This window comes from Callithrix jacchus, chromosome 6, assembly GCF_049354715.1.
Source record: "Callithrix jacchus isolate 240 chromosome 6, calJac240_pri, whole genome shotgun sequence".
NCBI classification, from domain to species: Eukaryota; Metazoa; Chordata; class Mammalia; order Primates; family Cebidae; genus Callithrix; species Callithrix jacchus.
In genome coordinates this window covers 39,726,980-39,748,960 of record NC_133507.1, presented here as the reverse complement: position 1 = coordinate 39,748,960, position 21,981 = coordinate 39,726,980, and the positions used below count along the sequence as shown (strand labels likewise).

At 33.7% G+C, this 21,981-nt stretch overlaps 1 protein-coding gene across 4 annotated transcripts in view; it reads right to left on the bottom strand.

The window, feature by feature from the left end:
* The window catches only part of COL5A2 (collagen type V alpha 2 chain), a 422,925-nt gene that overhangs the window by 53,833 nt on the left and 347,111 nt on the right, over nucleotides 1–21,981 (bottom strand). For all 4 annotated transcript variants that reach the window (XM_078327126.1, XM_078327125.1, XM_002749552.7 and 1 more), the window contains 8 exons: nucleotides 19,101–19,114; nucleotides 14,451–14,483; nucleotides 12,800–12,832; nucleotides 11,346–11,399; nucleotides 6,612–6,722; nucleotides 3,000–3,077; nucleotides 1,368–1,412; nucleotides 108–161 (listed from right to left, as the gene is read on the bottom strand). In XM_078327126.1, coding sequence (XP_078183252.1) covers nucleotides 108–161; nucleotides 1,368–1,412; nucleotides 3,000–3,077; nucleotides 6,612–6,722; nucleotides 11,346–11,399; nucleotides 12,800–12,832; nucleotides 14,451–14,483; nucleotides 19,101–19,114 — 422 coding nt within the window. The remainder of the gene's footprint in view (nucleotides 1–107; nucleotides 162–1,367; nucleotides 1,413–2,999; nucleotides 3,078–6,611; nucleotides 6,723–11,345; nucleotides 11,400–12,799; nucleotides 12,833–14,450; nucleotides 14,484–19,100; nucleotides 19,115–21,981) is intronic.

Here is a 21,981-nt window from a genome sequence, read left to right as displayed (position 1 = left end):
ACTTGCTACATTAGGGAGGACCTGGGAAGATAGGTAACTAAATATTTGACATCATTATAATGGTGGACCCAAATGTAACTGGGTCTACATGCTTACTTGACATTTACCATTGGTCCAGGGTCACCAGGTTCACCAGGAGGTCCTGTAGGTCCTGCACCACCCTACAATTGAGAACAAATTATGTAAATAAACCAAGGAAAAATAGAATACTAAATCCTATACTTCTCAATATACAGTGTAATTTTTCAGACAGCTGGCTCTGCCATTTTCAAGTGTGTGACTTTGGACAAGTTACTTAATCTGTTTATAACTCTTTCCTAATGTGTAAACTCAGAATAATATTGGCACTTACTTTATTAAGCTGTTACGGCTGGTTACGTAATTAATGTATGTTCAGAACCTAGAATAGTGCTGGCACAGAGTGCGTGAGGGCTCAATCAATTGTAGCTCTCCTCATCAATGTCATTATCATCTTCATCACCATTATCAACCATTTTTCTATTCACTGATAGCTTGAAGTAAAACTCCACACACACGATAATGATAATGTGATAACTTAGACTGAACTAAAGATTATTTTTTCTTCTTTTTTTTGAGACGGAGTCTTACTCTGTCGCCAGGCTGGAGTGCAGTGGCGCAATCTCGGCTCACTGCAACCTCCGCCTGGGTTCAAGCGATTCCGTCTCAGCCTCCCGAGTAGCTGGGACCACAGGCGCGTGCCACCACGCCCGGCTAATTTTTGTATTTTTTTTTTTAGTAGAGACGGGGTTTCACCATGGCCAGGATGGTCTCGATCTCTTGGCCTCGTGATCCGCCCACCTCGGCCTCCCAAAGTGCCTTTCTTTCTTTCGAAATATTATTTTCTGAAGCCTGTTAAATTGCTATAAAAAATAAAAATAGCTCTACATCACTATTTTATTGGCATTTGATTGGCATTTAAAAATTATATCATATTATGTTCTTCCTAATGATCCCCTGGAACAAACATCTTAATTCTTATTTCTAATAATGCCACGTGGGGACTGCCTTCTAGGAAGTGATTTCATAGCTTCAGAGTTAGTATATAACCAATTATGAACATTTTCATGACATAACATAATGATCTCTTGCTTCAGACTCAAAGGCATATAATCTTGTTCTCAAAGGTCAGTCACATAAAGAAATCAGATGATTAAAATTTACCCCAATAAACTTTGCAAAAAAATGCTGCATATATTTCTAAACAAATAAAAACTAATATATCCCATTTGAAGTGAACATTACAATAAAAAATTTAATACCAGCCAAAAGCAGTCATGAGACCTCATGTAATATATGTTTGTATATTTTTTTCCTACAGTATGTAACTTAATTATAAAGAGACTTACTTGCTGTCCTTGTAAACCTTGTGGTCCCCTTGGGCCAACAGGACCCTTAAAAACAAATGAGAAAAAACGTTGCATAGCATTCATGACAATTAGGTCGATATTTCAAAAATGTTGAATCATCTCTAGAATCTGAAAAAGTGAAGCTTTGACAAACGGGGATATTATCCATCTGTACTCATTTGGAAGGCAGCTAAATTCAGGGAGATTAAAGCTTGAACAACATTTAGGATGATTTTATACATACCCTCAGTGTTATAAAGAGAAATGAGCCATATGCCTGTACACACCCCGTGTCTTTAGAACAAGAATGCTTGCCTGTTTAATGGGTGGCTCTGTTAAGTGAGAACATCCAAATAAAGAAAAATCTTGGCAGACATAAGTTAGTTCTCAAACTTCCTATTTAGTTCTTCAGATTCACAACAGATAATTCCTATAACTTAAATAAATACATTGAATTAAAGGTTTATGAAACATCAACAGTAATGACTTGATTATTTTAAATGTGGGTTGAAAACTCTTCGGGGCACTGAGTTTCCTGGGTGATTTCTTTATTTCACAACATAGATTGAATATATCCACACAGGCTTTCCTCATTTAAACAAGAAATCGTTCCACTGAGGCATAACAAGGGAAGAAAAGATAAATGCAATTTTAGAACATTTGTCATTATATGTCTATCACTATTTTTAAATGTCATACTTTAAAAAGTAAAATAAATTAAAATCAAATTTATTCTTATGGCAAAATTTAAATTTTAATGGAATATACAGTAAGGAAAGCTCCATTTAAAAAAAAAAACACATATATGTTATTTAAACTCCAAATGGATAAAAATATGTAGCTTAAAAAAAATCCCAAAAGAATCACTGAATGATGCCATACTACTAGCAACTTAAAAATATACAACTAATTTTTAAAATGCTGATAATGCTGGCCTTAAGGATGGATAGGAAGGGTGGTTATCTATGAGGTCTAATTTTATACTTCTTATTGCCTGAAATTCTATTAACCTGGAATTAGTTTGAGCTCATAACTATATTATGAGCAAAAAAACATGGGAGAGATGGTTTTAAAGTGTTAATTTATTCAATAAAGTTATACTGCTCCAAATATCCAGGAAAAAAAATGGGAGTCTTTCTGATATACAAGAAATTCAAAAGATGATAGGAATGTTGAGAAGACTCGGCCAGGAAACCATAGAGCTGTTGGAACAAGGCAGGCAGAGGATGTTAGGCATAAGATAATAAAAATGAAAATAGGAAAACATCTCATTTCAAAATTTTACCAAACCACTGTTTCTACCACCACCATAAAATAGTTTTATTTTTTATTTATAAAAGTATAGGTTTTATTATTGTTCTTGTGGGTATATGTCTTAAACTTCTTTATTTTTTTCCAATATTAAATGAAATATACAGCTAGACCTTTGTTAATATCAGCAAACACTTGGCATAATTATGAATGGAACAGGCTAGGCTTTTAACTGGCACATAGTAGGGTTAAGAAATCTAATGAATGAATGAGAATGTTTAAGAAGATGTATATTATTATTTGACTAGTTAACTCAAGATTCTCTTTATAAAATAATTTTTTCATTGAAATATTTCAATGATTAGTAAAAGTTATGCTTACCACAGAGCCAGGCATTAGTCCCACTTGACTCCCAAGTCCAGATTTTTCATCCAACCCAGCCATTTGAGCTGAAAACGGCTGTAAAAGCAATGTGTTGACATTATTTCTACAGTAAAAGACATACATCAACATCCTTTACAAATGGAGAAACATACACTCTCTGGAATTCATAATTACAGAATGACTCTTCTGAGAATCATTTTAAATGCTTGACTTTAAAGCCTGGAAAAAGACTCAAGTTGTCTTTATTGTTTTTGCTTTTGATTGACCATTCTTCCCCAGAGGATTTTATAAGTATGTTGCTCCAGAGCAATTTCTGCAATGTGGCAAATGTCTGATACTTGATAAAAGCATGGATCATTCTGATAAGTAGTAGTCTAATTGATTACAGGTTTAAGTGTCTTGTAACTGATTTCTTCCCACAGTTAGAAATGCCAAACATCTAAACAGAGCCTAAAAGATGCCTTTAAAACATTTGTCCTAAAGATTCCAGTTTCCATTTTGGACTATTTTTAAATGATATTTTTTTTTGTTCAATGCTCAGTAAACTTTAAATTATATTTATGTAAGTTGATAAAACTTTTATAGTCATTTTAATGAATCCTTGAATGTTCCAAGATTGGAAACAGTTTGTCTTACTCCCTTTCACAATTAAGAAACCCTAGTAATCAAACTGACCAAAACTGTTCAAATACATTTTAGTAGTCACATTAATTTCCAAATTTTGGTGGGAAAGAATGTGTGCACTGTTTATAAATAAATTGGCAATTTCTTCTATAATGAGTTCAGAAAAATATGTATGAACTTTTGTAAAGCAAAAATCATACTCAGATTTCGTGTGTCTCCTTGTTATACTCTCAATCTACAGGCATGCCTCGTTTTACTCTGTTTTACCAGTATTGTGCTTATTACAAATTCAAGTCTTGTGGCAACCCTGCACCAAGAAAGACAACTGGTGCCATTTTTGCAATAGCAGGTGTTCACTTTGCATCTCTGTGGCACATTTTGGCAGTTCTCATAATACTTCAACATCATTATTGTTCTTCTTATATTTGTTATGATGATCTGTGTTCAGTGATCTTTGATATCACTAAAGTAATTGTTTTGGGTGCCTTGAATCATGCCCATATAAGACAATAAACTTGATCGATAAATATTGTGTGTGTTGTTCTACCCACCAGTTCTTCCCCATCTCTCTTCCTCCATGGGCCCCCCTATTTCCTGAGACTCAACAATATTAAAATTAGGTTAATTAATAACCCAAAAATGGCCTCTAAATGCTCAAGTGAAAGAAAGAGTCTCACATCTCTCACTTTACATTGTAAGCTAGAAATGATCTAGTAAGGAAGGCATGGTGAAACCCAAGATAGGCCAGAGCTAGATGTCTTGAACCAAACAGTCATCCAACTTATGAATGCAAAGTGAAAGTTCTTAAAGAAAATGAGAAGTACCATTTCAGTAAACACACAAATAATAAGAAAGTGAAACAGCCTTAATGCTGATATAGAGAAAGGTTTAGTAGTCGATATAGAAAATCAAAAAAGCCACAACATTATCTTACCCAAAAGTGAATCCAGAGCAAGGCCCTAACCCTCTTCAATTCTGTGAAGGCTGAAAGAAGTAAGGAAGTGGCAGAAGAAAAGTTGGAAGCTAGAAAATGTTGGCTTATGAGGTTTAAGGAAAGAGGCCATCTCCATAATATAAAAGTGCAAAGTGAAGCAGTAAATGTTAATGCAGATGCTGCAGCTAGTCATCCAGAAGGTCAAGTTAATGTCATTGATGAACTTGATGGCTACACTTGACAATAGATTTTCAATGTACATAAAGCAGACTTCTGTTGGAAGAATATACCATCTAAGACTTCCATTTTCAGAGGAGGGTAGTCAATGCCTGTCTTCGAAGCTTCCAAGAACAGGCTTACTCTCTTGTTAGGGGTTAATGTAGCTGGTGACTTTAAGCCAAGACCAATGTTTATTCCTTATTCTGGAAATCCCAGGGCCCTTAGGAATTATGATAATACAACTCTGCCTGTACCCAATAAATGGAACAACAAGGCCTGGATAACAGCACATCCATTTACAGCCTTTACAGCATTGTTTACTGAATATTTCAAGCCCACTGTTGAGACCTATTGCTCAGAAACAAAGGATTTCTTTCAAAATATTACTGCTCAGTGACAATGCACCTGGTCACACAAGAGCTCTGATGGAGATTTACAAGGATATTAATGTTGTTTTCATGCCTGCTAATACAAAACCCATTTTGGAGCCCATGGATCAAAATAAATTTCAACTTTTAAATCTTATTACTTAAGAATATAATGGTCAAAATCGAGAAGCTTCTGGAAAGGTTTCACCATTTTAGGTGCCGTTAAGAACATTCTTGATTGATTGGTAGAATGAGGTCAAAACATCAGCTTCAACAGGAGTTTGGAAGAAGATGATTTCAATCCTCATGAATAAATTTTAGTGGTTGAAGACTGCAGTGGGGAAATAACTGCAGATATGATGGCAATAGCTACAGAATTAGAATTACAAGTAGAGCCGGAAGATGTTGCCTAATTGTTGCAATCTCATGATAAAACTTAAACAGATGAGGACTGGTTTCTTATGAATGAGCAAAGAAAGTAGTTTCTCAAGATGCAATCTCTTCCTGGTGAAGATGCTGTGAATATTATTGAAATGACAACAAAGGATTTTGATATGGCAAACTTCATTGTTGTCTTGTTTTTTTAATTACCATAGCAACTCCATTCAGCAATTCCACTCTTATTAGTCAGCAACTATCAGCATCAAAGCAAAACACCCCATCAGCAAATGGCTTGCTGAAAGGTCAGATGATTATTAACAATTTTTAGCAATAAGCTATTTTTAATTAAGGAAAATACTTTGTTTTTTAGACATAATGCTATTGCATGCTTTATAACAGACTACATTGTGGAAAAACATATGCACTGGGTTTATATGCACTGGGAAACAAAAATCTCACACAACTCACTTTATTGCAGTATTTCACTTTATTGAGGTGATTTGAAACTGAACCCACAGTATCTCCATGGTGTTCCTATGTTCATAATTCTCCTATGTCTGCCACTAACCATTCAAACAAGTAGGTATAGAAGGACATTTTGTTTGACTTTACTTCAAGTAAAAAACCTAAAATTGAGGAAATAATTAGGTGTCGTTTTTAGAGTCAACTCAGTGTCTTTCTCTCATCATGGATGTGTCATCCCATCTTGTGGAGGATGCAGAGCACACTTTGTTGGCATTCTGAGCATAAAGAATAGGACAGATAAATCTCTCCTTTCATTCAGAGGGTGGAAAAAGCAGTCAGCCCTTAGAATCAATAGAAAAAAGCAAAGCTCATGGAGTCCAGAGCTGACGTTCAGAGATACAAACAATTTGAAGCAGTACTTTAGAGAATACGTCTTCAAATGTTTCCAACAATTCCCTGTGGATTCATTTGTTTTACTGTCCATAGCAGTGTTGACCTTATTTAACTGCTCTTGTAATCAACTGTCAATATCTGAACTGACACAATTTATAATCCTAACAGTATATCAATAACTTAATACATGACCTATACATGACATTAACAATGCACACAACTCACCCTGCTCATGCCATCAGGTCCTGGGTGGGACGGATGTCCAGGAGGTCCTGGAGCACCAGGTTGACCAGGAACACCTGGTTCTCCATCAATTCCCTGAGGTCCACGAGGACCCTGGAAAACAAGCCAGTGAAAATGAGAACCCACTGACAAATATATACTTAGTAGAAAGCTAAAGGCACAGACTTCTTAATGGCAAGGGAGTGTTTATTATTTTAAAAATAAATGGCAATCTAGCCACTTAGAGTAATTTCATAAGCCACGTCACTGCCGATTTCAGCATGCCTCTGAACTACCATGCAGATGTGGCCTGGGTAAGAATTTTACGTGGTGTGTTAAATACCCAAAAATCAGTATTCTCAGAATAATTATTTTTAAAATTTTCAGTTCAACAGTATTCTAGAGTGAACTTCCTTATTTGATTGAGGTTTTGCTTTCAAGGGTATGTAATCAACAATTATAAATTCACTTGTCAGGGAAATTACAGTGGATTGTCAGTGGATTACGATTATGTTAACTATTTATATGTCTGCTTAACTTCTCCCTCCTCCCCAAAATTCAAGAGCCCCTTGATTGGAGTTTGTAGAGGTTTTCTATCTAATTGTTTAATGTTTTATATAGTTCCTGGTACATACCAGACACTCAATACATACATATTATATTGTTACCTTTCAGTCCTCTTTAATCCTTTAAGCCTGGCACACTTTTCCTTCCCACCCCCAGAGGAAGACTAGACCAATGAGAAATTAGAGGCAAAGGCGCTGTGACCCAGCCAAGTTTAAGTTCTCAGAGCAATGAGCAATGATTTCTAGCTGCCAAATTCCACCCTTCTCCTAACCCACATTCTGAAGGCGGCTTGGGGAACAGCCACATCCTCAGTTCTGGAAATGCTCTGTCCCCTAACCTCACAATTCTCACAAGGCTAGTTAAGTATTTTCTGGCTCCTTAACCCCAAAGAATCTTGATAGGCTTTAAAAAGAAAGAATCAAAAAGTCATAAGACAATATGCTTTTTATAATTAGAAGCAGGGATTGAGGGAAATATGGTAAATAACGTTTAATAGTTAAAAAAACAAAAACAAAAAACCTCCCATGCTTAAACATGAGAATACCTGCACGCCCACAGTAAGTAATCCAAATAGGAGCTGATAATGCAGAGGGAGTAAACACAGGATAAGCTCAGGTGGCAGAGGTGGCAGTTTGCATATGATGGTTTGGGGAAGGGTGGCAAAATAGCAATTCAGAAAGTTAATTATTTTAATATATTTAAATATGTATATAGACATATTTACTTCTTGCAGTAGTGGGATAAATAAGCAAATTTATCTATTAAATAGAAAACAGCCTGAAAAACTTACATTAAAAAAATTTAGAAAATTATTCTGTTTTTAAAAATCAAAACTTGTCTGACTCCTAAACTAACAATTTACTTCCCACTTTATTAGGCATCACAGAGGCTGATTTCAATTGTTCTCTAGGACTTCTGGATTAAACGAATGTCAGTAACATGAACTGGATAGGTATACAGCAGCATAGACAAAATAACAGTCTGTTTTAATCATGGAGCTTTGTGTAGAAAACTCTGAATCTGTTATTTCAATGTTCAACTGCTAATTAATAACTAGATATTATTATATACAAAAAATGAATTAATGCATAATCTCTACCCCCAATGAGATTTCCAAAGAGATACACAAAAAACTACATTTAGTGTCAATAGCAGTGGAGAGAAGTTTGTGAAATATCCATTTTTCCTCCAAAGAGATTGTGACTTTCTCCATTCTGTAATTAATCATATTGCAAAATCTGATCCTAAGATTTTCATTGACTTCATGATTCATTATATGCCTCCATGGAATACCCTCTAAATAGCTTATGTAACATACTGTTACACAAATTAAAATAAAAATTAATAAAGACATAAAAATTGTCAAAAATTAAGTGAACACAAACAGGATAACAAGTGACATTAAGAGAAAATAGCAGAATGTTTATTGGTAAATACCAAAAGCAAACTAGAATTTGGGAGCTCATTAAAAGTATCTATTTTTATATCTCCAAGTGAGCTGAATTGTATAATTCTTATATTAAGGTAAATGTTATATTTATTATCATTCCCTTCCATTTCCAACATACTCAAAAAAATCTCCGCAGTAATCTGCAATAAAAAGTACCTCCAGGTTGCCACTAGGTGGCGATGTTTAAACATCCACAAGTGGAAAAGACGAATGATCGGGAATTGTCAAAAATTTCATTTTTCTCTCTCTTCTCTGTCTCTGTCTCTGTCTCTGTCTCTCTCTCTATATATATATACATACACATATATCCGTGTGTGTGTACACACGCAGACACACACAAACACAATAACATGTTACAGATGTTAAGATCTAGTATATTTCCCATTTTACAGATCAGGAAACATACCAATAGTGGTTAAGTGTAATGTGCAACTAGAACTTAGCATATTATTGACCTGAGAGGTTGCTAGTTTGTCACTATGAAGTTATCTGAATTTAAAACTGAGGATGTGTGATGAGAGACAGTCATGAAAATCATTAGCTAATCCTGAAGGTTTTGTGGGAGTATCTTATACTGAACTACTGACATAGTAGTTCTCAGGCCAGAGCTATTTTGCCTGGATTTGGCAATATCAAGAAACATTTTTAATTGTCACAAGCGTATGAGGGATGGCAGTTTCAGCTGGCATCTAGTGGGTAGATACCAAGAATGCTGCAAAACTTCCTACAATGCATATCGAATTATTTGGCCTAAAATATCAATAGTGTTGACAATTAAAAACCATGCTGTATATTGTGAGCCTTCCATACTGTTTGATGGTAACAGAACTGCAGGGTGGCCGGTGAGGGCGAATGCTACTGATGATTGCAGAACCACCGTATATTGTGACAGCCATAATTTTGGTCCAGCTAAGCAGCTCCTAGAAGGCTTGAGATATGAGGCAAAACAGTCTACCTATGGGCATTCTGTTACATCACGCCCATCATTTAGTATACATCATTTCATGCAAAACTATCATTTTGTGTTTTGAAATCTGTGTCGGTGGGCATAAAAAGACAGTTCTTAAAGACCATCACACTACTTCTTCGCTAGGATTAAGAGAAGAACAGATTTCCTACTAGGATATCTGCCAGAGTTGTCTCACTGCTACTCCCCATTCTCTCTCTCTCTCTCCCTCTCTCTCTCTCTCTCTCTCTCTCTCTCTCCCTCTCTCTCTCTCCCCCCCCCACTCTCTCTCTCTCTCACACACACACACACACTTATACCCAATTGACATTTATTATCTCAGGCCTCCCAAGATAGGAAATGGACCACATCACAAAGTCAAATAGGGAAAATAAGTGAGAAGGGCTGGAGAGTAGATTCTTTGGATTTTAACCAAGAACTCTGAAGTCTGGTTCCACAACAACTTCCCCCTAGAGTTAGAACCCAATGTTATCAATTACTTACAGTGTACAGGTAAGTTGATGCAAATTTTTTTTTCATGACCACCCCCTTCCACCCAACTGATGTTATTACCTATTTCTGTCTTTCTACATCTAGAATAGACATCTGGAGAACTACAGCAGTGTTTAAGCTACCAGTACTAGTGAGAAAACTCAGTACAACCACAGTGAAGAATGGGGCAGAAAATAATCTAAACACAGTCTTGGGGCTCACCTCTATGGATATGCACAACCTCTTGGGGCACTGCTTTGCATCTACATGCCTGCAACTACCATACATACTCCAGACCCATTTCAAAGAAACTACTGACATCACACTGTATATGAGGTGAACGGAGTAGAAGGAGAATGCAGTAACAAGGATGAAACCAGTGGCAACAGTTCTTATGCAAATGATCTAAAATTTATCTTATCCTCATTTATATATTCAAAGTTGTCTGTTGCTTCCTCGCCTTTCTAATCCTCCCATTTAAATACGGACAAATATATATTTAAAAGGATAAAAATCTACTGCAAGTTTTAGTAGATATCATTAGAGAAAATAATTAAACAGTACAAATTTTTCTAATTGAAACATGGAATAAGAGCAATATACAAATTAATATCATTATTTAAGACACAAAAGACTTATAAGTGATATATAAGAGAAAAAACTGTAACTTTAACACTTGAGAACAATATGTATTCTATGCAGGTAGGTAATAAAAGAAAACCTTTGGTATATATTATATATTATCCTTAGGTTTTATATCAAGCATATTGAGGTCATTATTTTATTTTAAAGGTATTTCCTTTGGTAATGGGATTGTTGATTTTTAAAATTACTCCTTTTATATCTCTGCAGTGGTTGCTGCGTGAAAAAGTCAGAGTGCTACCTGGAAAATAAACTTGTTGTGCAACCACTTGAAACAAATTTTATCCTCTAATAATTTTTTCCCATATCCAGCTTAGTTATTCCTGTAGCAACCACAGGTCACATAACTTGGATGTTTTATCTCAATGGTGCATTCTTGGCATTGCTTACTCATGAGTGAAACTCATGATATGTTAATTATGCTTCCTTAAGTTCTACTTCATTTTGATTTGACCTCATAAGGGACAAGGAAATATCATTTATGTTACCTACTAAGATAATATACAATTATTATTGCATTGTGTAACATTTAATGGAGATGAAAGAGAAACAGTGCTCCTAGCTCCTTGCTGCATTCAGGGAGCACAGTGTAGACTGACTGGCTACACGTTCCCAAAAAGGAACCCTCCTGTCAACTTACAGGTCTTCCTTTTGGCCCTCGCTCTCCTCTTGGTCCCTGTGATCCCGGAGGTCCCTAAAACAGAAAATGATGATTATGCATGTAAAAATTTATACTTTCTTACTGAATTTTGTTTAAGTTTGCTTGGCAAAAGAAAATTGGAAAACAGAAACACCACACTTAATTCAGTTCAGTTGAAGACTATAGAGAATAAAGCCATGTGCATACAAAAGTTCTGTACTCTTAGAAGAGTCGTTTATTTTTTAATAATCAGTGAAATTTAAAGATCTATAAAGAACTAGGTGTACACTATGGCATCATGGAGAATAATGAGTTAAATAGATTAGCTTGACTAGTAATTCCAAATTTTTAAGGATCATATTTGCTGTCTTCTCCTAGGTAAAGCCTTTGCCACTAAACCCTGAGCATAAAAACTTACGGTTCTGATTTTAAAAATTACATAAATGCATAAACCACAAATTATCAATTTTTCCAGGGGTTATATGAAATCAGATTGGTACAGGATACTCCAAAATGTTCTTCACTGTTCAAGTCACTGATGAAAGCAATGGAAAGGAAAGCCTCTTAGCCTAGTACAGTACTGCTTTATGTATCTTTTCTTTTTGCTTGATTTAGAATACTGCATTATTTTCCTTGTATGTTTAAAACCCACTGAGAATTTTCCAAATCTTAACTACAGTTACTTTTCCCTCAAATAACAAATGACTATTATATTACAAAAGTGGTGTTATTGTGCTAGTATCTTAAAATGGCTTTTTTTCCCCCTGAGAAATGGCTGTTGCCAGGGGCACTTTGCTTCTCTTTAAAAGGGGATTTGAACTGAGTTATGAAGATTATATTCTGTATTTACTCAACCCAACATATAGCACTGTTTAAAAAAGTAAGGGCTTCAGAAGAACCAGAGTGAATCTGTTAAAACTGAATTAGTATTTTATTTGATGTATTTAACATTTACATGAAGTGTGTGTGTGTGTGTGTGATGAATACTGCTGATAATCTAAACTTGAAAAAATTAGTCTTTTAAACTAAGCCATAAATATGCTATCCTGCTATTTGATTTCTCAAATTCTACTGCAATATATCATTTAATTTTATTAACCAGATAAAACTAGCTCACCATTAATCATAGTAAAACAACACACAAGTATGCCCTAATTTCAGGAAACAAAGTCACACTAAAATTAACAAATGTAACAATGAAGTGTTTTGCCTTTTATATAACCAATAGCAAGACTAACATAATGTTTCTTCCATTTTAGAATAAATTGACCCCTTATCTACCATTCATTGCTGCAAAGAAATGCCTAACTTGAAGATGGTTTAAGACAAAATGTTTTAAGAAACCAAGACTCATTGTTTTAATGATTTATCTTATCATGGATATAATATCTGTAAAGATTTTCGGTATGTCAAGGAGTACCAGAGTACCATGAATATTGGGAGAAACTACTTACTGCTGGTCCTGGGCGACCACGTAGGCCTGTTACCTAAACAATCAACAAGAAAATTTGTAAAGGTATAGTTTTCTGCAGATATTCAAATAAGTCAATAGTCAACAAATAAGAATAACAACAAAAACCCCAGTAATTTTTTTAACAAATAGATGTTGTCAATTGATGTCCATTTTCTCCTCTACTTAAGATTTAAGATATTATCTAGTTTTAACTCTGATCTAGGGAAGCAGTGCTGGCCTAGTGATAAAGAGCACCGACACTGGAGCCAAGAGGCCTGCGTTCAAATCTTCATATTACCCCTTGCCAGATGTGTGATGTTGGACTAATTACTTATCCTCTCTGTTCTTAAGAACCTTAAATGGAAACTTAAATGTAAAATGGTAGTAATGATTACATAATTACTTCCCTCATAGTATTATGAAGACAAATGAATAAACATTTGTATTTGTAAAGCACTTAACACTTAAGACATAGTAAGCACACATAAATGCTTTTTTAAATGAAATAAAACAATATAAATTATTTAATTTTTAGGTAATCTTTGTCTAAAAAAAAAACAAGTAAAGACAAATAAAGAATGTAAACACTGCTAAATAAATCAATAGGCATATTCTTTTTGTCTTGACCAATGATGACAATGTCTTTAAAACCTAGGACAGGCTTTGGGAGGCCGAGGCGGGTGGATTACTAGGTCAAGAGATCCAGATCATCCTGGTCAATATTGTGAAACCCCGTCTCTACTACAAATACAAAAAATTAGCTGGGCATGGTGGCGCGTGCCTATAATCCCAGCTACTCAGGAGGCTGAGGCAGGAGAATTGCCTGAGCCCAGGAGGCGGAGGTTGCGGTGAGCCGAGATCGCGTCATTGCACTCCAGCCTGGGTAACAAGAGTGAAACTCCTTCTCAAAAAAAAAAAAAACTGGGACCATGAGGCCAAGGCAGGTAGATCACTTGAGGTTAGGTGTTGAAGACCAGTCTAGTCAAAATTGTGAAACCCTGTCTCTACGAAAAATACAAAATTTAGCCAGGCCTGGTGGCTTGCACCTGTAGTCTCAACTACTCGGGAAGCTAAGGCACAAGAATCGCCTGAATCTTGGAGGTGGAGGTTGCGGTGAGTTGAGATTGTGCCACTGCACTCAAGCCTGGGTGAGAGAATGAGACTCTGTTACAAAAAAAATAAAAATAAAAATAAATAAAACCTAAGGGATTGATGGTTGAAGTGCTTTAATCCTATTTAGTAATATACTTCTTGATCCATTTACAAGTTTAAAGAAGTCTTAGGAATTCTTATGTAACACAGAATTTTGATGAAGTCAGGGCATGACATATTTCCAAAAGTGTGGAACAATAAACAACTATACTAACTAGAGCTAGTATTAACTATCAGTGTATCTCACATGTAATATATTTAACTTTTTTAAACCATGACTTTATTCCTTTAGTCATGGGACTACAAAAGTCAGGAACACAGAATATAAAATATTGAATTAAATAACTGATCTGTTCTGGTTTGCTTGGGTTATATTAAAAACTTGTTTTTAAAATAACTAATTTATTTTTGAGGGTATGTATACAAGCAATAATATACAACCAGACTATAATCTAAGTTTATTTAAGGCACACTGAAACAATGATTATACATATACTTACAACAGGCACTAATCCTGGTTCTCCTTTTTGTCCCTATGACATTAAAAACAATTTAAAAGTTCAATTAGCACAATATAATGGCTTGCTGGGCAAAAACATGTCACACTAGAATATGCCATGTAATCACAGGAAATTTCTGTGTAAGAAATGCAAAAAAAATGCAAAAAGAAAGTTAACAATTTTTACAATACTTAGTCAGACATTAGTCATTAAAAATTACTGCTCACCTGAAAGACATTAAAAAAATCCATTTTGCTTCAGTTTTTACATAGATCAAATCCAAAGAGTTATCTACAGCACAAAATACTTGCAACAAAGAGATGTAAAGACAAAGCACCAGAGGAAAAACAACTGAAAGACTGAAAAAAACAAAAAGAGCCAGAAATTGTAATATAGCAATTAACATAAATTAATTTATATAAATTCAGACTTTTATTATGTGACACATAGTTTTCAGGATCTAATTAGATGCCCTTCCTGAACCACTAGCACCCTTTTTAGTACTCATGAAAAGGCACTAAAAATGAGTACCTGTGCTCATCTTTAATAAAAAGAAAGAAAAAAATGTAAGAATTCTACTCAGAAAATTCTCAATAACTGAAGAAAATCTAGGGAAAAAAATCAATTGAATAGGAAAATCAAACAAAGTAAGAAATTACCATATAAGCAAATAGGGTCAGGTCAGTATAATTGCTTTTATAAGAGATGCAGCAAATATAACAGACGTAGATGAAATTTATTTTAAATCTTAGAACTTTTCTCAGAAATTAAATTCTCATTGCATGATATCAGGTAAATAGATTAAATAATATTGGATGGATTATAGCTTTATATATTTCTACCTAATCACATACTAATTCTTGTTCTTTCTTTCAAAATTTGTTTTCCAACAGATTTTGGTCTCCTCAAAGTCATGGCTGTGTCTTAGTCTACTTCACATGCTCAGTGTAGCACATGGAAGCATTCAATAAATTCTTAAATGTATTATTTTCCATTAATATATTAAGAAACAATGCTCTTTACTGGGCAATTTTGTAGGACAAATATGAATTTAACAACTATCTCTAAAATGTAGAAAGAAACAAGCAGAATGAGGTCTAGTTTATTTCTCCTTTCATATATATTATTCTTTAATCTGATTATAAAAATGATATGTGTTCATAGTAAGGAATTTTGAAAATAGAAGAAATACACGAAAAAACAAACAAACTAAATATCCTACTCAACACCCCAGGGATAATCACTGTAAATGTTCTGGCATTCTTAGTGTTCCACCGTGAACATGCACTTTGAGAATCGAATCAATGTCTTATTATCTTACTCTTAATTTTTTTTTCATTTTTAAGTTTAAGAATTACATCACAATAAATATCCTTGTTTATAAATGTGTGCATGGAATCTCTGATTAATGCCTTTTGATATGTTTTTAGGAGTTAAATTTGTGAATCAAAGCTATTTTAAGTTTTGTAACCCAGATCACCAAATTGTATTACTAAAGATACAATCTAATTATATCCTTCCAATACTATACTGACAAAATTTTATGAAGTGAAATGATAAACTCAAGGGCAGAACTAATAATAACTCAATCACACTTGCTGAAGCTAATGCTGAAGCAAATGCTGAAGCAGCAAATATTCTGAAAGTCAGGAATAAATCAAGAATACGAAAAAACGTAAGGGCCCTACAAAAGCAGGAGGCAGTTCTACAGGCTAAGTTCAAGACAGAAACACTAGGTACTAATGACCAACCTATACAAGACCTATGGGAAGAAAGAATTAACATATGTGGGCTTCAAAGTAAAATAGGCTTATTTCCGCATGTTCACATCTGCTACCTTCTAGAGTCTTTCCATTTTGAAAAACTCAAAAATAATAAAAATTAACCATAAGAGCTATAATAAAAGATATTTTTTGAAATGCTGTTAAGAATTTGAACTGTTTGGAAAGGACGCATACCTAATAAAACCTAGGAGTACATACTAAGGTTACATATTAAATAAAATTGATAGCTTATTTCTTCATGTTCACATCTGCTACCTTACAGTGGATTATGCCTGTAATCCCTGCACTTTGGGAGGCCGAGGCAGGTGGATCATGAGGTCAGGAGTTTGAGACCAGCCTGGCCAACATGGTGAAACCCCATTTCTACTAGAAATAGAAAAAATTAGCCAGGCATGGTGGTGCGTGCCTCTAATCTCAGCTACTCAGGAGGCTAAGGCAGGAGAATCACTTGAAACCAGGAGGTAGAAGTTGTGGTGAACAGAGATCGCGCTATTGCACTCCAGCCTGGGTGACAGAGCAAGACTTCATCTCTAAAAACATTAACAATGACAACGAAAAGAAAGGGTATATAAATTTTGTCCAATAAACAAAGGACTTTATAAGGATGATGCTGAAACAATGCTCCTTCTAGAGCAAGACTAGAAAAACAAATAAAAAGAGAGGACAAATTATTTCAGTCAGAATAAAAAAAAAATTGAATAGCCTGTTAAGAATAGTTGTGAAATTTCCATCCTAAGAGACCTACAAGAAAAACGCAGACTTCACATTTGCTTTGTATGTAGGGGAATAGAACCCTCTGATACCTGTCTTACCAAAATTGTAGGCTTTTTGATATGACTGTTCTGTTGCTGCACAATATTTAAAAGGGATTAAATGTTCAATTACAAGTTTCTGATAAATTCCCTAATGATTCTATACATTTGTTATTTTGGATATAAGCCACAAATATAAATATTTGTTTCCACTGTTTTTATTAATATGGGCTTTGAATAAGTTAATTTGTATGGAATAATAGTTTGTCTAAAATTTTACTAAATTTAATTTACATACCCACTGAGAAACATAAAGTTCATGTACTCAGATCTGGATGTGAATTACAAATACTTATCATTTAATACCATGTGAACATGCTTTGAAGGATGTCATTACTATGGAAGCAGTCATAGTATTTTCCTCACATATGTATCATCGATATCATTTGCCTACAGCCATATAAAAAAGTTTCAATAACTATGTTGGGGTTAACATGAATGAATGAATGAATCAATCAATCAATGAGTTATAAGTAAATATCGATATGGATATAAACCAAAAAACAAAATGCATTTTTATAGCATTGCTTTGCTCTTGTGTTTCTAATGACACCTGATGACAAATGAAAACAAGTCATGAAGATAGTGGCGCATAACTACAATCTGCTACATTGGCAGCTGCTTTGAGTATATCCTTCACCCAGCTCTCCCACACTACCTTTGGAGAAAGGCAGCGAATGACACAGCCTACCAGCTGTCTCTCTAAGTTGGGTAACTGCTAACTGAATTAAACTGATTATTTCATGGCAGTACTCATTGTTAGTTTTTATTTCCAATAAAATTCATTAAATTATTATATTAGATATTATTATATTAGCTATTAAAGCTATTTATTATAATAGCTTTCGTTTCATAGATTGATCTGTCTCTCTATCTATCCATGCATCCATCCATCTTTCACCTATCTATGAAGTTTAAGGCCTATACCAATCTGCTAAGTTTCAATTTATTTTCGTTTTCACAGTAAATTAAATGTGAGACAGCATTTGCAGTTTTTCTCCTTTGACAAATATTCACATCTAATTTATTCCAAATGAGACAAATTTATGATACTGTCCTCTGAATCAAAATGTGTAAAACTGGCCAGGATCTCCCCTTGATCGCATCAATCTCATTTATCATGAAGGTGCAGCATTGCTTTATCTGTTATCTGATAAATCATTTTATTAAAGGTCCACTGTGTACAAAAGTAAAGAATATTTATGAAAATTGGGACCAGTAACCATCTCTACTCCCTTGATCCCGGTGCCCATCTCATTTGAATAAGACTGAAGCAAATGCCATAATCTTCAAGATAACCAGAAAACTGAGTGCACTCTTAGGGAAAAAAGAACTTTCTTCACTCCATAAGATTACCTTACTGATGGCAAAAGATTACCTTACAAGCTGGCCAGCTATACTCAGGTCATGGATGCAGCCTACCTTGTTTTCAAGTGTAAAGCTTGTGTCCAGAATTTGATTTTAAGCTGTCTGAAGGTGAAGGAGGGGAGTGGAGGGGAAGAAATGTCTGTTTGGTAAAATGTTCAACTAATTTTGGATCTTTACTTCCCAACTGATGATAGGGGGCTACAGTCCCATTTAAGTCAAATTTACATCCTTCCTTCCTTCCTTCCTTCCTTCCTTCCTTCCTTCCTTCCTTCCTTCCTTCCTTCCTTCCTTCCTTCCTCCCTCTCGTCCTTCCTCCTTTCCTTTCTCCTATCCCTTCTTTCTTCCACCATGTGTATTGTACTTCTAATATGTTCAAGCTATATACTATACAATGATAAATGTGAAGAATAAAAAGGTTAATAAAACACTGCCAATCCCTAAAGATTCCACAACTTTCTGGCAGAAACAGATACACAAGCAGATATTAACCATAAAGTGAATGGGTTAGAGGCATCTGTCCTTTGGAAACACAGTAGCTGAACTGTGCTCATATACTTGTCACAATGTACTTGTGTGGTACTTTGTACTTTTCAAAAGCTTTCAAACATTTCAGAGCACAGTTTTGTGTGGATAGTATCAGACATAACTCTGCTTATGAAAAAGAAACTATGCAAAGTAAAACTTACCTTTCTTCCTCTACCTGTAAAAAAAAAGAGTAAATGCATTATTTTATGAAAAGAAAACAATTATTGAGAATCTGCTAAATAATTACTTTCAGTAATTGATATCTTGTGAAGTCAGAATTATACTGATAGTGATTACACTATCAGTGGTAGGCAGAACTCAAAAGGTTTTGGATCAAAACTTCAATAAAAGGCAAAAACTACCTCTTTTTGGAAAATTCTGAAATGATATTCATATTTTCACAACAGTTATATGACATGTAAAGTTCATTAAATTATAACATTAGCTATTAAAGATATAATGAATTATCTTTCAACAATATTCTCTATTTTTTCTTTTTCTAATTTTATAAGGCTATTTATTCATATGGTTCAAAAGCAAAAATGTATTAAAAATATATAATTATACACTAAAAAAAATTTCGTTTTTCATTCCATCCCATCCTATTTTCTCTATTTCCACTTCACCCCAAGCCCCACAGGAGGCCATGATTACTGGTTTCTTGTACATTGTTCTCAATTTAGTTTTGCATATATAAGAAAATTATTACAGATTCATTGTTCTACTTTTTCCATACTGTTCTTCAGCTGTATGTCATATAGATCGTTAAATCTTACAGATCTTTGCTTATCAGTATATAGTTTATTTACTGTTTTTCTTAATTTTTTAATAAGATTCCACTGTATGATCTAACACAATCTATTTAACTAATCTTTACCTTTACCCATTAAGGATATTTGGATTGTTCCTAATCTTCTGTTATCACAAAATATACTTTATCATCTAAGCAGGACAACTTTTAGCAAGAAAATTGATGTAATTTGGGGTTTTCCTGGGCCGCCTGGGTAACAAGAGCGAAACTCTGTCTCAAAAAAAAAAATAATAATAATACTGTAATGAGTAATTGTTATGTATATGCTACATGCAAATATATTTGTAAGGTAAATTCCCCAATATCCTTTTGAGTTGAAGCATATTGGCATTGGTAATTTAATAGATATTACCAATATCCTTTCATAGAAATTATACCAATTTACACTACACAAATAATGGACACATTTCCCCACAGGCAATACACAGTGATACCCAGCATGCTATCAGACATTTAAATTTTGGCCAACCTGATGGGAAAAAATGATAGCTCAGTATAGTTTTCATTCAAATGTATTTTATTATGAAAAACTTTGACAGTCTTGTCATATATTGAAGAATCACTTGTATTTCCTTTTTGAATGATTAGCTAATTTCCCTTGCGTGTATTTTTATTAGGTCACTAATATTTTAATTATTTATATCTACTATTTCTTTATATGCAAAGAATATTAAATCTTTGTGAATTGAGTTACAAACATTTCTACTTTGCTCATTTTTTTATGTCACACAAATGTTAATTATTTTTGTACATTTTTATGGCATCTGGGCTTTGAGTCAGAATTAATAAAGTCATATATTGTAAAGGACTATAAACAAATTCTGTTATCTTTGAAATCATTATGATTTAACTTTTCTTATTTAAATCATTGCTTTATTTAGAATTTGCACTAGTATAGAACATACTTTCATTACTCAACTTCACTTTTCTCCAGATGACTGCCTAGCCATTCCAGCAAGATTTATGAAGTAATTCTTTTCTCCACTCTTAAGATGTGGTCTTTGTTGTATTCAATCTGATCATATATATTTGTATCTACTTCAAGATTTTATCTTATTTATGTGTCTACATCACATTTTTTAAACTAATGAATCTCTTTAAAAATCTTGTAGGCCTAGTCACCCTTAATTGCTCTTATTCTTAAAGATTTGCCTTTCTTGTTTATTCTATGTAAACTTTAATTTATGACATATTGAATTCTCAAAGAAAGTGTGCTCTGTTTATATTGGGATCATGTTAATATCATTAATTCACTTACGGAGAATTTATGTGAGTATAAAGTTTAGTCTTTCTAACCAAGAACAATGTAGGACATTTTGTTTTTTAAAGACTTCATTTGAATTAGCAGTATTTAAAAAATTTTCTTTGGATCTCATATTTTGTGTTGTTTATCCTTAAGTATCTGTTGCTATTACAAATGAGGAATTTTTATTGCTATTTTGTATTCTATGATGTGTTTATACAAAGTAAATCTATTACTTTCTGAGTGTTAATTTTTCACTTCCGTGTCTTACTAATTTTTTTTTTAGTATTTTTTTACTCAATTTAATAGGTTAGCAAGTATACAATTGCATTTTCTGCAAATGGATAACTTTTACTCCTCTTTTTAGAGTTTGGAGACCTCTGATTTCTTTTTTTTAAAGTCAAATTATTTATTCAGACAGTACTGTTGAATGGTACTGGTGATAATGGTACTGATGATAATTCTATCTTTGTGTTTAGTAGGGATGCTTTTAGTCTTAAGCATAATGAAACTTTTACACTTAGATGTAAATATTGTATTATGTTAATGTCATTTATTACCAAGTTAGTAACTGTCTTTATCAAGAATATTTGCTGATCACTGTGAAATACCTTTACTCCAATTATGAAGGAATTTATATATTTTCTATTCATAAATCTGTTAAGATAATTATTTTCATTAATAGCTTTCTTAATATTGAATTACTTTGCCCTTGTGGAATAATCTCTACTTTTTGATGACTAATTACTCTTACTATGCTAATAGATTTAATATTTTATTTTGAATCTTAAACAAATATTTATAAGATCAGTTTGTAATTTTTCTGTATCACTGTTATTACTTTTGCTGTGAATGATATATTTCCTTCATTGCAAAATTTTGAAAGTTTGCCTTCTCTTTCCATGTTCAAGAAGAGGTTTTCAAAACATTAAAACCATCTGATTTCTTTTAAGATCTTTTTGTTGTTTGGCACAACTGTGAAAACACC